At 39.7% G+C, this 16,616-nt stretch overlaps 2 protein-coding genes across 3 annotated transcripts in view; both read right to left on the bottom strand.

Moving 5' to 3' along the window:
- The window catches only part of sgsm1 (small G protein signaling modulator 1), a 30,627-nt gene extending 19,403 nt beyond the window's left edge, over window positions 1-11,224 (bottom strand). The window contains exons 1-8 of one of the 2 annotated variants that reach the window (XM_087141763.1): window positions 11,134-11,224; window positions 9,290-9,378; window positions 9,126-9,169; window positions 7,418-7,493; window positions 6,937-7,108; window positions 5,006-5,161; window positions 793-860; window positions 441-598 (exon numbers count right to left, since the gene is read on the bottom strand). In XM_087141763.1, coding sequence (XP_086997889.1) covers window positions 441-598; window positions 793-860; window positions 5,006-5,161; window positions 6,937-7,108; window positions 7,418-7,493; window positions 9,126-9,169; window positions 9,290-9,314 — 699 coding nt within the window. In that variant the 5' untranslated portion in view covers window positions 9,315-9,378; window positions 11,134-11,224. Of the gene's footprint in view, window positions 1-440; window positions 599-792; window positions 861-5,005; window positions 5,162-6,936; window positions 7,109-7,417; window positions 7,494-9,125; window positions 9,170-9,289; window positions 9,585-11,133 lie in introns of those variants that run through there. The other variant, XM_087141764.1, reaches the window with a different exon arrangement.
- Window positions 11,225-11,424: 200 nt separating this feature from the next.
- On the bottom strand, window positions 11,425-15,047 carry LOC110989088 (cytochrome P450 2C29-like). The gene is made up of 5 exons (XM_022253214.2): window positions 13,942-15,047; window positions 13,260-13,672; window positions 12,517-12,865; window positions 12,050-12,247; window positions 11,425-11,714 (listed from the first exon to the last, which is right to left on the bottom strand). The coding sequence occupies exons 1-5, from the start codon at window positions 14,375-14,377 to the stop codon at window positions 11,425-11,427; spliced, it is 1,686 nt and encodes a 561-aa protein (XP_022108906.2). The 5' UTR covers window positions 14,378-15,047.
- Window positions 15,048-16,616: the final 1,569 nt, after the last annotated feature.

Genomic DNA, 16,616 nt, shown 5'->3' with positions numbered 1-16,616 from the left:
TGCACTTCGGTTAGACGAGAGAGGGCGCTATTCAACATGACAACGAAACGTTCGACAGTTGAATTCGCTATACCGAGTGACCGCTGTACCAAACATTTAGTGTGGACCCCATCTTGTTCGTTAAAGCGGCGTTCCACTGTACTAGTACATTAATTGTGTGCTGAGCTTACTCTGTTGGATTCAAAATCGATAATCTCCTCACCAGAAGTCTTCCAAAACTGACCACTTAACTGACCTCTAATAAATGACCACTTACATGCAATACAGCAGCAGATACTGCTCTCCCAGAGGACTGAGTCCTTTCAAATTTTCTTGGTAGAGAGCAAACACTTGTAGAAATATTTATTGTGGCATAACTGTCCCATAAACATTTCTTCTCCTCTACTGATGAAGAAAATTCACAAAGTGGTGTAATGTAATTTTATCTCTACAATGATTACCTGTAGGCCAGGTCTCTTAGGCGATGCAGGTGTTGTAGAAATGACACCTGGATTCATGCTATGGATTCTATGTCTCTGAACCAACTCATCAGCAGGGGGATCAGTCCAATAGTGATCTGCAGTTTTCATCTTGGAGTAGTCTAAAGCACAGGGTCCAACTGAGGATAGAACACAGCAAAACAATAGTGGTAATTTGTCTGGCATTGATAATTCACAACTAAAATGGTCAGAGAGAAACACTGTCCAACATGCACATGACAGAAAAAAAGAGAACTTTCGCAGTTGTCTCAAAACCTGCTACAATGCAAGAGTCATTCTTCAGAGACACAGTGAACCAGCTTTATTTACTCACCGAGTAACGATGCAATGATTGGACCATCTGCTGGATGAGCCATCAATGCATCCTTCTCATAGTATTTGCTGCAATAAAGCAACACAATAAGAAATCCTATTATTAAACTCAACGTGAAGTAGAAAGATACTTTAATTAAATCCTCTGTCAGTGCTGGGATGATGTCCGTAATTACAATCCTCAAAATTCTCTTCAAATTTCATTTTGAATCTCTAGACTACACGCACAAAAAGGGACACTTACATGTACAGTATGTAGACATTGAAATCCTTCTTGAAATCCCTGATACTGTACATGTAAATGGGTCATTTCATAAGGCATGTGAGGTTGGGGCACAATTGGTAACAGCGTCCTGGTTACATGGGTAACTTTTACCACCTGTCAGGACCTGTGGAGTAGGTCATTTATTCTGTAAAATAACACACACCTCTGTATTCAGCCTAGCAAGATGGATAACAATGTCAATTTGGAATCCACATGCAGGGAAATAGCTGTTCATTTTTACGGAACCCATGTAACAATTGACACCATCACAAATTGTGCCCCAACCACATGGAATGACCCAAATACGTGTATCCAGAAAGTGTTGAACAAACAAAAGTGCATGTCTGCTAGATCGTTCTTTGCTCTGTACTGTAGCTGAGCAACCCCAGTGCAGATCAACTCAGAGAAATTATGCTTCATCATACATGTACATTCCCTCTAGGATTTTGACAACATGCAGCAGTGGTTTATGACTGCAGATCCCAGACACAATGTGTGCATTAATGTATGAATACACTGTACATGCTTGCGTTGATACATGTACACAGATGTCGCAAAGCAGGAAAAATGACTTTTTCCAAGCGAATTAAATATTTCGGCATTACATCAAAACATACATGTACATGTATGCACACTACATGTTCTGCCAGGGGTAATCTAAACAGATAAGCCTCAGTTCTTGAATACCTGTCACTTACATGTACATGTGGTACCTATAAATGGCACACAGTGTAATTAAATGTGAAGGTCTACATGTATTGGACACATGTGGTGCAAGGATGTACATACATCTGTTTTCCTTCCTCCATGATGTCTTAAACCAATGAGACTGCCTTTTGTTTTAGGTTGGAACAAGGAGGAAGGAATTGTTGGCTAACTTTCTCACTATTCAGAGAATGTTTTATTCAGTTGATTGTTTGGTACTTGTTTGTGGCTCACTAGCCACCTGTCCATCTGTCCTGAGGACAGGAAAGCAATTTCCATACGGGTAATTCCAGAAATTAGGGGGTCTTTTTTTCAAGTCCCTGTCACATCTGACATGATTTCGTAAGTTCTGAACACATTTTTAATTTCCAGGAGTGGTACATTAATGCAAATTACCAGTCAAACAAGTAGTAATAGTTTGAAATCAATTCAGGTGATATATCCATGTCAAATAAAAAAAGGTCAGATGTAACAAGGACACAAAAATGTCACACTCTTGGACCCCTAATTTCTGGAATTACCCATGTACAAACCCCCATTTATGTGACAAATTTTTAACACTAGAGAAAAAGACTACAAGAGAGAAAAGGCACTAAGGGATGGCAGTTTCACCAATTTGCTGGGAGATAACAGGCAATTATTAACATTGCCTGGGAAAGGATTGGTAATGCTACGCACCGTACATGTAGATCAAACCCTGTACCTTGTATAACAGGTTTCCTTAAAGTGCTTACTTACAATAAAGTTCTTCATTTGCTGATTTACATTGAGACAAATGTCAATAAAGGAAAGATCAACATGCAAGTACATACATGTATATTGAAACATCGAAATATTGACCCACTCAACAGCAAAGCTGTAATGCATATTTTACAATGCATACAGCACACTCAAAGACTGCATGTGAAGCATACTATGACATTTGAACCGATAACAGAGTATTCAAAAGCGTGTCTTAAAATTAACTTGGGCCCATGTTATTTAGATTACATGCCCTTCTGAAGTGTAATTTGGTCTCTCTCCATGACCGTAGAAAGGGCCTTTGCGTTGACTAAACTAAAATGTTCTGACTGTTTCTGACAGTGGTTGCCTCAACCCAGAAGTCCTATCAATTAAGAAATTCGAACAAACTTTCCGTCATCAAGTGCAACACAAAGAGAAACATGTATGAACATACATGTAGTCCAATACCCTACTTTGTCAGTATTTTGATTCACATATACATGTAGCCCTTTCTTTCACATGTTTTAAATCAGGCTTTTGTTTATTAGGGTTTTATGATATGTACTTGTTCTTATCTGTTATTCATTTCATTACAATTGTGTGTAATTGTGTCCAGTTGGGTGTTCTCTTTAAATTGTACACAATGTAGCAATTTAGCCTTAGGGCTACAGATACATTGTGTTCTTAATAAACCAGAAATAATTTTAAAAATAGTAATAACAATTAGTGTAATATCTTAATGACAAGTCTCACAGGATTTCTTTCCTAAACAGATCCACTCATCTCATTCTATCCAAGGCAGAGTATGCATGAATACTAACGACCAACAGCTTCATGTCCAGTGTACATGTACGTTCATCTAGCAATTATATGCACATGTCCCGGTACCAACAAATATTACAAACGTCCATGTGGCCACATGTGCATGTAATGTATCATCTCGTTATCAGTACCCCTCCTTATTTGGTTTCTTCCTCCCCAATTCCTTTCAGTCTAAGTTGACAACTGATTAGACTGCAACCGACTAGACTGAGATATATTACACGGTAACACAAATTGGCTTGTTTCAAAGAAAGCAGCAGAGCTTAATAAGTAAAGGTTCCAATCTTGGTATCATTGGCAAACCAATGAGAATATAAGAAATTATTTCTGTAAAGTGAGATGCATAGGTACAATATCAAGGGGAAGTGATTGACATGTTTAAAGTAACATTCTCAGAAACAAAGATAAACTGAACAATGTACTTGTATTGTATTTTGATCACAAATTAACCCTAACCCTTATGCAGACCTAGCATGAATTTATTATCCTGATACAAAGCCAACAGTTTTCATGCCAGAATGAGTGTCTTGAATGTTCAAATTGATTGATGTAGTAATGGTTTCTCCTCCCTGTACATGCACCATCTGTTAATCTCAACTAAACAAACATACACATGTGCACTGCCTATGGAATACAAGGAACACGTGTCGCTACATGTACATGTACTGTACCTGAACTATTTACTTCAGCCCAGATACTATTGATTTACTGCTTCGGTAGTGTGCAACATAAATAGTCAATTGACACTTCAAACCTCAGGCAGTAGAGAGAAGCTGCCAATTTGCATCTTTACAAGGATTTAAAATCCATGTTGGAATAATGTGCTAGGAGTTGAGGTTAATGAACACACAAGGTTCAGTTCACAATGCTTACTAACAGATAATTGCTGCTAATCTGAAAGACTTTGTTATTTTGTTGCCAGTTTTGCAGTGATGTGGATTACAAGGGAGATTTGTGGCTACCCCATGAGGCCAGAGATACATTCCATGTTACAGCCAACCTCCATATAATTCCTTGCTTAATTACCCTCTTCTACATGCACTTCCAAGCAGCAACATTTTAGAATTTAAAAACATGTAACGGGGTTTGCCCTTACCCAACGTACATATTATTAATAAACACTGTATGCTCAGTGCTTGTCCGAGAACTTGCGAAAAAGTCACAAGCTTACTCAGGTGGGACTCGAACCCATGACCTCCTGCTTACTAGTGCAGGTGAAGCAGCGGGTACCCGCTGCTTCACCTGACTCGGACCGGCCAGCCGATCCCGGCAAGCTTGGTGGTCGAGTGGTTAAGACGTCTGCAGTTAGCAGGAGGTCGTGGGTTCAAGTCCCACCCGAGTAAGCTTGTGACTTTTTCGCAAGTTCTCGGACAAGCACTGAGCATACATTGTTTATTAATAATATGTACGTTGGGTAAGGGCAAACCCAGTTATATAAATTAACATCTCCCCAACGCAAAAATACATCTTGAACATTTTAGAAGTTGTAAACCAAACCTACTTGCTGAAATGAAATATTTTATTAACCCTAACACTCCTCAGTCCTCCAACGGGTGAAGGATTGAGGAGGGTTAGGGTTAAGCCTGCTGTTTTTCCTCAATACCAATGCCCCACACTCTGACATGATATTCATTTGCAATTAGCTGGCAACGTGATAGGCCGCTAAGCAATATTTTGACAAGATATATTTGAGACTTACCCGCTCTCCTGGTTGATAAGCTCAATTATCTTGGACAACTGCTTTTCAAACAAAGCTACTCTGATCCATAAATGACGCTGCTGTAGTGTGGCTCGGATGCTTGTCTGTGGTTTGTTAGGACTATCTCCATTTATGCTGTTACTGCTGCCAAGTTTTCTACAATGTAGTTGAGAAAAACAGCATTTCATGTTTTACTGATCATGGAAAAAGATTAAATAAAAAAACTATATCATGAATTTGACCTTTGTATTTAGTTTAAAAAATGTACTCAAGCTTGTCTGTAGACTGATACATGTACATGTAAGTGCTACTAACTGTTTGGTCAAATACCATACTCATTTACTATGCTGGCATTTACATGTACTGTGCTGACATGTTTAATTCAATGACTAAATTATTCAGAACCATGAGTATTGATGCATTACAACCCAGGAGTATCATCCTTCATGAATATACATGTAGTTTTGTTCTAATAAAGTGACACATGCAAGACTTGTATATTATTTCAACATATATACACGCAATATGATTAATAAACTGATGATATCCATCATTCTTGATGTGTGAAATGCAAATACCTTTCAGTGACTCACACATTACTAAATCCTCAAGAAGCTAAATTTTTTCCAGAAGAATTTCTGCTGATTCCTTTATTCTGTGAAAGCTGAAAGATCATTTTGATGTTCAGCTTCAGCTGTTTCAGAACAGGTTATGGAATATACCAGTACAGTACAACTTTATTTGGAGGACATTTTAATCAAACGTTCTAGTAGACTCGTATACAGAAGTTTGGAATTTATGAATATATCCTGTCAATACTTCTGATTTTTGGCGTAATGTAATCATCCCAAACAAAAAGAATTTGATGTAGAAATGCTGTTGTTTTTATGGCATGGCAAGTGGAATGAGAGACAGCTTTTCGGATATTGTATTCACAAACAATGTTTTATGGCTTCCGTTTTCAAATTTTCAACCCCCCCCAAAAAAATGTATAGCATCAGGCAGTGTTAGGAAATATCAGACATAAATAAGGAAAACCTTTACCCCGTTCACAAGGTTTGGTTCCCATTAATAAATGATGTCTTGTTTGTTTTTCATGATGTATGCTATATTATACTGCATTACTGATTCAACCATCTCTGTTTTACATTTGCAATACCTGTCAAATCCCTTCATCTGTTTCAAGACCTGTACTGAGTGAAGTTCATGACAAAATCTTACTTAGGCTTTTGAAAGATACAGCATGAAAACCAACTCACTGAATAAACACACCATCCATGCACTGCAAGTCACTAATGTCCTGCAGGTAACAATGGTATCAACTGACCATGTGTGTCGTCTACAGGGCACTTCTATGCTTTCATGTACACGTACACGATACATGTATGCACAACTATTTATTGAATACCATATACACGTATACATGTGTCTCATAAAACAACATTTACTCTCCAGTAACAAATACATGTATTGACAGTTTCCCCATGCATGGGTTCAGTGGTGTAACTACTGGGAAGGGGGGGGCACGGGGGCACGTGCCCCCCCCAATGGAGGCCCTTTCCCCCTCAGGTGCCTCCTCAGCTGTAGCACTGTACGTCACTGCATGGTTTCACTTAGGTAATGTTCAAAGCCCAAATCAAAGTCTGGGCCTTGCTTAAAACTGTAGTCTTGAACACAAAAACCAGTGAAGTGTAACTAAAGCTCACAACAGCAACAATTTCTGGCAGAAAAAGGAATTTGTTTAGAAGCTAAATGTACATGTAGCTTCCATATTAATCGATGTACTGTATGTATGTACCTGATGAAACCATCGTGGTCCTACAAGTATGTAAGTTGAGAAACAAATAGGATGTGTACATTTGTAGGTGAATCACTCAGACACATAGCATCTCCTTGAGACATGACAACCTCTGCCGTTATGTGTAACTTACTTGTTTGCCTCCTCAAGTCGGCTCTCAATCTCTTGCACTTTTTGAGCAACTTGTGCAGCCTCAGGATGTTGCTTTGCCAGTTGCTTTAGCAATGATGTAGTTGTCAAATTCCCTTTGAATAATCCACTGATGCGACGTTTTAACCCTTGTGACAAACAAGAATCTACAGCAGCTGTCATTTTAAAAATGAAAGAAAAATGAAGACATTTGTTGGTTAGTAAATTGCTCCGTTGAACAACACTCTGAGTTTCTTTACAAATCGGACTAAATCATTTACGATTTAAACTTGTCGACCTCGGGTTGTACCTACATGGGAATGTACAGCTATAAGCTATAACGGCTTCAACAATCTCATTAGCAATTCAATAATTACATGTTTGTGTGTGTCATAATGGTGAGTTTTTGAAATTTGTCATGCAAGTGCAGCTAAACATGACTGGGTATTAACTAAGAAATCATTTGTTGTAAGCTGATCTCTTACCACATAATGAGATAATGCTTCCACTGTCCTCATGAACAAATTTCCGAGTGACGGCCTCTTCCATAATTTGTTTGACCTTTGGAAACCAGAACATCAACGAATGAAAAACAAAATAAAACAAAGACAGAGACAACCAAGCAATGTACACGTGTGTATACAGGTAGCAGTACATTGTGACTGTACGTGCAAAACATGTACATACATTACCGGCTCAAAGTTAGTAACATACATTCCTACATGTACATAGAAAAGACTGCACAATGGTTATGCTTTAATTCAATGCACGTACCTGTCTACATGTATACATGTGAAATTACATGTACCATGTAAATACGGGCGATTCACAAAAATGCACCTCCAAGAGTTTGCAACCCGTTGACCAATCACAATGCAAGAAATCTGTCGACCCAAAGCACATTTGGAAAGGGTCAACAAATTTCATGCACTGTGAATGGTCAACACATTGCAAAAAACACTTGAAGGTGCACTACTTTGAGTTGTCTGCATTCTATGCCTATTTCAATCTTCTTTTTGACTGCCTTCATAAAGCAAAATGTCTCATTAGGCCAGTGCACTGACAAGTGACTGTATGCATCTCCAATAATTCTCCCAAAGCAAACTTCTTAAGCTTTATGATTGATGCATAGTGGCTGCTGGGGGAAGAGTTCCATACTGACGGACACCAGTAATAAGGCAATTTACTGTTTCATTGCCATGTTGATTTTAACGCGCCTGCGTGAATAAGTGAACAAAGCTAGAGGGGAACAAATTGTCCACAACAATAACACTTGAGAGCATCCACTCACCAAACACAACGTTGTTGTCATAGATTGGTTTCCCTGTTAAGTCTTCTGAGCTTGTGCACATGAAACATGAAAAGGCTTATTATTCCCTAAAGTGACCCATTAGCCATCAGAGAGCAAAAACATGCCCAGAAAAGTTCATTTAAGGAGGGAAAATACCAAGTCATTAACTGAGAAAACACTTTTCAGTCCCATCTAACAGGGTTTGTGCACGTGGTGTCAAGTGGCATCCATATATGGAACTCTTTCTCCTGTTGGAGTGATGGCTGAAGCACGGATGGATGGTTGGAATAATGCACAGAAAGAGTTCAAATACAGGGCCTAGCCGTCAGAAAGCAAAACATGTCCAGAAAAGTTCAATTTATAAGAAGGAAAAAAAACAAGTTGTTTACTTCAAAAACACTTTTTTCTGACTAGTCTCATAAGGTTTGTGCACAGGCTGTCAAGCGGTGTCCGTAATAGGTCACTGAAACAGTAGGGAATAATTACTGGCGTCCATATGGAACTCTTCCCTAATGCAACCTAACAATGCCTGATCTCATGGACACTGAAAGACAGGACACTTTTTTAATGTACATATTTGACCATGTCCATGAATATTATGAACCTGTGCTTCTGCATCAGCATGGCCATGATGGCATGATTGAACATTCACAGTGAGTATTCAGCTTGGCATGCTTGGGGAACTTCATCTTGTTCCGTGCTTTCATTGGCCGAGTTGACGTCACCAGGGAGATGGTACATGTGGCATTTAGACCTATAGCTTTTCTGGACTTTTACCGCACATATCATGCATGTACATCACGCATGGCGAACATTACATACAGATTGTCGGACCCCACACTAGGCGAACACATCATGCACAACAAGGATGTACATCATGGCAAATTGGAAGAGTGACTAACCTCTTTTTTCACTGTCCTTATGAGCTTTTCATGGAGCTCCTCATCTGCGAATTAAACACCAACATAAAGAATAAGGATTAAATTAACCATCTTAGGGAAAATTTATGAATCAACACGATGAATACAAAAGAACTGATGAGATTCTTATTTTGACGTTTGCTTACCTCCGCTTGCTGTCACGGTCGCCATCTTGATTAATGTTAGGCCTCCAAGTCCAGCTCAAAATTTGTTTCCTACTGGTCTTTAGGGCACTCTAGCTTTTCCACCATAATTGACACAGAAATATTTTTGCACCGTAAGAAGATGAGATAATATTTATGAGAACATATCTCTTTTGTTGGTTAACTAATTCGTTTATCGTTAATAGAAAACGTTAAAGTAGAAATTAGGATCCATATTTTTCTCGAATCCAGCGAATGGTGGAAATAATATACGAGTGATGCACTGATTTTCTACGGCTGTTTTTCAGCACACTTCCGTTCAGTCCATGAACAGTCGTTGATTAACTAAATTGAGGGCGGTGTGTACAAAATGAAGTGGGTGATGACGTACAAGAATATTTCGCAGCTCGATATTCCTTGAACGAGACGAGTGCAGTTTGAGCATAGGTACGGGTCTGAGCGTGCAAACCTGGACGAAAAATCGTCACACTCGCCAAGTTCCAAAACGGGTTAGCTAAGATTACGTCTTAATGTTTAGTGCACCATGCCCATTTTCGATCATGACAATATTGATATGTTTGTTTTTTTGACACACGAATTGAAATTGTGATTGCTCAAAATAGTGAGTTTAGGATGACCTGAGAAACATTCATGAGGTCTGAGCCTTTGCAGGATGGCCGATGACACACGCCACTGGCGGAGGAAGCCGGGGGTAAGTCCCCCCCCCTTTCCATCTGGAAAGGGGAGGGGGGCACTTACACACCCACACCTTTTACATGGCCTATAATGGGGTGGGGCTTAATGGACCGGCTTAGGGCTGATTCCTGATGACCCCCCCTCCTCACTTTGAACATCGTACCGCCATCGCAGACACCCGTGCAAGCATACTGAACAAATCCCCTCCTTGCATTCAATTTAAACCTTTCAGACATGTTCATCACGACTGTTTTATGCGTGTCGAGTCAAGAGGTTGATCAAGGGACAATTGAGATTTCTAAGGGGACAAAATAACTCCAGGTCTTGGCAAGGTCCTATAAAAAAATGAGTCTTTTACGTAGCTTTAACTTTAGATAGTCATACACCCCTTCGCCCTGATGAGAGACTGAGCGCCATCTATATCGAGGTGAGTAAGTTGGCTCAGCACCACGCAGCGTATGAATTCGCGTCGATCTTTGGACCAAAATTTTGATAAGAGGCAGTGGGTAATTTGTTTGCCTGGATTCTGAATCTCTGTTTATGAGAATGTCAATACTTGAGGAACTTACAATTCACAAACAGTGTTCGTGCAATGACCATTTTCAGAAACACGACGCGACAGTTATTTTGTTAAAAATAATGTAATGTACAGAATCTTTAATACTGAGTCTCAACTTCATATAATTATATAAGTCAGTCTTCACTAAAAACATTAGAAAAGAAAAGATTGCATTCCATTCCGATCATAAATGTTTATAGTTCAAGGTTTAATCATTACAAAATGGAGCTTTTCCTAGTTGCAGGGTAGAACGGCTCTGAGGTCCTCCTTGTGCATACACTGTTTTCAGTTTAAAATGTTCTTCACGAGATGACTTGATACAGAAAAAGTCAGTAGAGACATAAATGACTTATAAACGTATTTCTTGCCTGTTTGTTCAGGCGAGATATTCTGATTATTTCAAATCTTTATTTATGCGATGAAGGGGTTGTCGTTTTGCCACTTTTCATGGTCGGGGTTGTTTAAAACTGACGAACGTCTAGGCCTACTAAACTCGTCTGCTTCTGATTTATTTTCAAGTTCAGCAGTGATGCAGAGTGTAGTTTATACAAAATATTTACGAGCAACAGATCTATATACAACGCATACTTACAGTGTTTCACGTGTATCTGTTAAGTTTACAAAGTTAAGATCCATTTACGAAAATGATAATATACATGTATGTTGGTATACACACTAATCCGATAAGACGCCCAAACTGCGGTAGCACCGCACTCACACGCACATTCTTCAGCTGGAAGCGTACGTGCGTTTAGCAAATCACGATACCCTATTGGTCGAAGAGGCGTGTAACGCGCGCGTACCACCTGTCAAGGAGCATTATGCTACCGCAGTTATGGCTTCTAATTCTGGTGGTTGAATTACACTATAGAAATGTCAAAAATCAACGAGCACCGTGCTTACATTCGTTATTGTTATTTCTGTCTTCCTTGTTGTTATTATTATCATCTGAAAGAAGATCCATAGGTATTTCAGTGATGTCATAAGTATCTGTTCGTCGGATAGAACATATTTTGTACGGATGAGGATTTTTGGTCAGACCAATGATGCCGTCAGTTCGGATACTGTCTGTATTGCCTCCTGGTGCCGTTAGTGTGAATTGATGGAGAATATGAGTGGCAATGATGTAGATTTCCATCCTGGCAAGATGCTCTCCAAGACATGCGCGGCGACCTGATGTACAATCCCAACAAAAAAACCAAGATAAAAGATATGTGGTTAACTGAAAACTTAAAGCTTATTTTTGCCAACTTCAATAATCCTTTGGAGTATTATTGTTAACTGCTTGAGAAGCAATCTCTCTAGCTTTTCTAGCTTGAGAGACCCCCAAAGCCATTGGCGTATCACCAGCTTCACCATTCGGCGAAGAGACACATACTTCGAGAAAGATACTTGGAGAAACTATAGGCCTACACTTTCGGTTAAGTCATATTCTTGTCACAAGTATCGTATCGTGAAACGGGATATGTATATTTCCTTCACGACCAAGCAATCGCTCTTTAACATACCTATGCTGAATTGCGCCACATGCTCGTGCTTAACGAACTTGCCGTCTTCGTTGAGAAACCGTTCAGGTTTGAAGGTCTCTGGATCAGGAAAAACTTCAGGATTGTACATTACGGCATGCAAATTGGCGATGACCACAGCACTCTTTGGGATGAAGTAGCCGCGGAAGTCAGTGTCTTCGATTGGAGAATGAGGAACACCTGTCGAGAAGAAACGCAAATAGAACAAGTTGGAAACCTTGCAGTGTGCCGATTTCTCTGCTGTGTACATGTATATTAAATGCAACGTTGGAGTCATTGAATAAATTCAAAACAATTCTATTACGATAAATGTTTGGATTGAAACTTTAACATCTTAATTAAGGTACTTTCCATGTATCGCAATGGCTGGCTTCGTCACATGCGTGATAATACGTAAAAACACCGTTTTATTTCAGCTCTTTGCTTAATGATTCAATATGATGGCTTACCAAAAGGTCCTCCTGCAGACCAGCGCAGAGCTTCGTCTAAGAAGGCCATAACATAATGCAAGTTGTGTCTGTCACCCCACTGTGGCATCCGATAGCGTCCTACTACCTTATCTAACTCTCTCTGTGCTTTGGCTTGAGCCTCAGGATACTTCACCATACATAAGAAGACCCAATCTAAGGCGGTCGACGTGGTCTCAAGACCAGCACCAAACATGTCACCAACGGCCCCCAAGACGGCTGGAAAGTCTTGATAATGGATTGAGCCCTCCTTGAAGAACTTCTCTAAGAGATAATGGTCGATGAAGTCTCTGATGTTGTTTGCATTGAATGTCTCGATGTGTTGGAGAATCTGTGCCAAATTATTATGTAACACTGGTCGTTAATTTCTGTTGCTTGAAACAAGGGAACCAAACACAACACTCAACAAATTCATGTCAGTATTTGCCCCTTTTCCCATCATATAAAGGTTGTTTATCATTACTCTCTTAACCCAACTCTTTAATTATCATTTAATACTTCATTTCAATTAACTTAAAAATAACAATCACCATAACGTCTTTCTTACTGTTGCCACCTCTTTCCTATTGTCAGTAATAACTGTGACAAAATTCAGACGCATCGGTGTCAGAGTCAAATTTTATCACAAGTGGCTAAATCATTTTCCTGCCCGGTACTATTTCCAGGTTATGCAACTTCTTGTTTAATGAAAATACAGCTTAGATTTCTTCCATTAAGCAACTTACTTGAGGGCCGTACCACTTTTCCTCGAAGAACTTTACGATCTTCATTGCTTGCCGAAATTGACTTCCAGGAACATACTTCATCACGTTGGGAAGAAAATTTGCAGCACCAACACCAAACACCTTAAACAGTTCCATCATCTTTGAAATCGCCTGGAGGAACAGCGGATCTTGATAATCGTTTCTTTTTCCAAACACCAAGGAGTTAATCATGTTGGCTACTGCAAGATTGGTGAAGTACGTTGGATGAAAGGGTCGATCTCCTTGCTCATCGAAGCTTCGTGCGACGAACCGAGCTTCTTCGCTAATTTTGCTTTCCATCATAGCTGCTTTTCCAATGCCCATCTTTTTGATAGTCCTGAGGGTAAACCGACGATTCTCTTTCCAATGATTGTCATAATACGACAGCACAACACCTGTAGGAATGAAACAAGCACTCAACATGTGGGAACGAAATACGCAATTAACATGGGCCGAGAGTGTAATACTGAACCCATTGTTAAAACTTAGACTATGTTTTTCCCGCCCGAAGAAACAGGGGAAGATGTTCGCCAAACTGATTACGGTTGGATGCATTAATGTCAATCAGGGCAAATGTTTCATCAAACTCACAGCTGTACCTCGTTTCACCATTTCCATCATGATTACACGTGTTAATTCATTTTGGTTTACAGCTTTAACTCACCAGCACCGGCAGGATGGATACTCTCGAACATAGTCACCTTAGGTCGGTCACTGAATTTGTCTCCAGATTTGGCGAAAGCCTCTTTGATAGTGTCAAAGTCATTCAAGACAACAGCAAGATGACTGCCCAGTTTGAAACTCATGACTGAGCCGTAGGTCTTACTCATCTCTGTGATGATTTTTTGCGGGTAACCATGAGCAAGGGTTGGCATTATACCGATAATTGGCCAGCCCCACGGGCCTGGGGGTAGCGGTAGGCCCCGGGCAGGATTGGCCTGCAACTCCCGCTGCTTCTTGAGTCTTTTGATGATTGCCCAAATCAGGGAGAGCAAGACGGTGATCTGAAGTAACCGGCGATGATGACTGTTGCGACTTAACTTCTTCAAGAATCCCAGCATGAAAGCCACGGGTAACATGCGTTGTATACCACCTCCCATCTTTTACAATTTGTTTGCTAGAGCGAAACTCGGGGAACAGAAATGTGAGAGTGTTCTCATATGAACATTAAAGACTTTTGCTTGTTTTTACAAAATCTCTGAAGGAATAATCTTCCGTCTCCTTTATGAAGGAAAACTGTGTTTACACATATTGCTGTCTTTGGACGCACGTGGTTAAGTTGAACTGCGCTCCTCACCAATCATATTTTCTGAAATATTTCACGTGACTTCACAACATACATCGTGATTACATAACTGATATTTATTATGTTCACAACACACATCACTATCTCTGTAGGTTCCGATTAAGTTATTTTTAGTTTAAATCCGATACTAATCCAAAACTTTTCCGATAACGGGGTCGAAAATAGACATGTTATGTTTGGTATTATCTCTCACGGATTAGCGGTACTTCTAAGACCAATACTTGCGGTAGAGGTTTATGCAAGAGTTATCATCCTCACTCTATGGAGAATTTGAATCGAGGATAATTTTTATCCGATATTTTGAAGGCCTGGTATATTCATTTTTGAATGTGCTGACTTTCAATTGGTTCTCTCATATTTCAAAACTACATTTTGATAGAAAAGCCATCTTTTCCAGACTTTCTTTATACTCTTCCGTCTCGATTAAAAGAGCGACACCAAAACTCGTTAAACCTGTGAGCCTTATAAAGCCTTGTACATCTGGTATCTATGGTTCTCAACGTTTCTAGCCCTTCCCATTTTTCCTAGCCCCCCCCCACGGGCACAATGCCCAGTGGATGGTCCAGCCATGCCCTACATGACGTCCTGATTGCATGCACCCAAGTTATAATTAACTCCCAACGCTGCTGTATCTTGATCTCTAGTCTCCCCTGTGTACGTTTTGATTCGGAGCTCTTGGTGTCGAAAGTAGAAAGAATGTTTACGAAGTAAAAGAAACAGTAATTATTGGGATCAAATACATACGTATCACTGACGTGAGGGCTGGGGGAGTCGTCTCCCAAATTTAAGCAGGGCCAACAGGTTGTCAATATCTCGTTTGTTGAACTTTAGGAATCGAAAACGCTAACTGGAATTAAACAACCCATTAGAGCGGTGGGGAATTTTCCTTATGAAATAGCAAACAAACACACAGACACCCCAACAACCCAACAAAAACAAGCAACACAGAACAAAACAAAACAAAAAACATTAGTTTTTAGAAAAAAAATTCCCTCGTGGATCAAAACCTGGATATCGACACACCACTGATGCGTATAATTTAGTGATTACTTATTTCAATAACGGACCGCTTATTTTACCTACTTACAAAATAGCATCACTGTTTACGAAGCTCACTGTTGACTAAACCTTGCAATGAACAAATGAAAAAAATAAACCTGATCATGAACAAATCAAACCAGTATTCTAATGAACAATAACACCTGTCTGCACAAGTCGTTCAGTGTATTGAAGAATCCCCCAAAGGTCGCTGAAAATAGGACTACAAACTTCAATCCTTGATGGAAATCTCAAAGAGAAATATAACCTGGTGGATGTATGTGGTTTGATAAAGATTCCATTGTTCTCAAAATAGACGCTAATCCCAACAGATACCATCCACCAAATGCCTCTGTTTGACGTTATCATATTAATAAGTCAAATAACTAACAGCTTCAACCCAAGATAACAAGAGGTCTTAATGTCCTGTTAAAATAATGATATGAATGCTTGCAGCGAAGTTTGCTAGGCCAAAAGCTGGCAGATGTTGAATAACGCGAGTGCGGTCACTGACCATGGCTTTCGAGTGTTGAAGTCAACGGTTAAATGTTTCAGTGTTATATTGAGCATTTAAACGGTAAATCCAGCGTAACTCAACATTTTAAAATGCTGCTTCAACAATGGGAAAATGCTGTTTTAACACTTTAATTTTTTGATTGTTTGATTTCATATCCTAGTGCTGGATGTAACATTTTAAGTGTTAATTGGATTTAACCCTTGGCGTAATTTTGGTACATTTTGCTGGTGGGACGTGCAAGCTTCATTTTCTGGAGGGGGCACGCAGTGGGTTCGGTCACAGGTAAAAGACTGACGGTCAGCAGATTTTTTTTCTGTCTCTAATTAGCTTCTAAGCAATGGACACAAGGGGGAGGGCACAGGCCTTGAAGGGAGATGCGCCCGTCCCCTCAAGAAAGGCACTGGCCAGAACACAATTTTAATGAGTGGTTCAACACTTAAGCTTTTGGCAATAGCCGCCAACTGTTCCTTGCTCTATG

Source organism: Acanthaster planci, linkage group LG09 (assembly GCF_054643075.1).
Source record: "Acanthaster planci isolate LZ-2023a linkage group LG09, COTS_SCS, whole genome shotgun sequence".
NCBI classification, from domain to species: domain Eukaryota; kingdom Metazoa; phylum Echinodermata; class Asteroidea; order Valvatida; family Acanthasteridae; genus Acanthaster; species Acanthaster planci.
The sequence above is the reverse complement of the archived record's forward strand: the minus strand, read 5'-3'. Positions and strand labels throughout refer to the sequence as shown.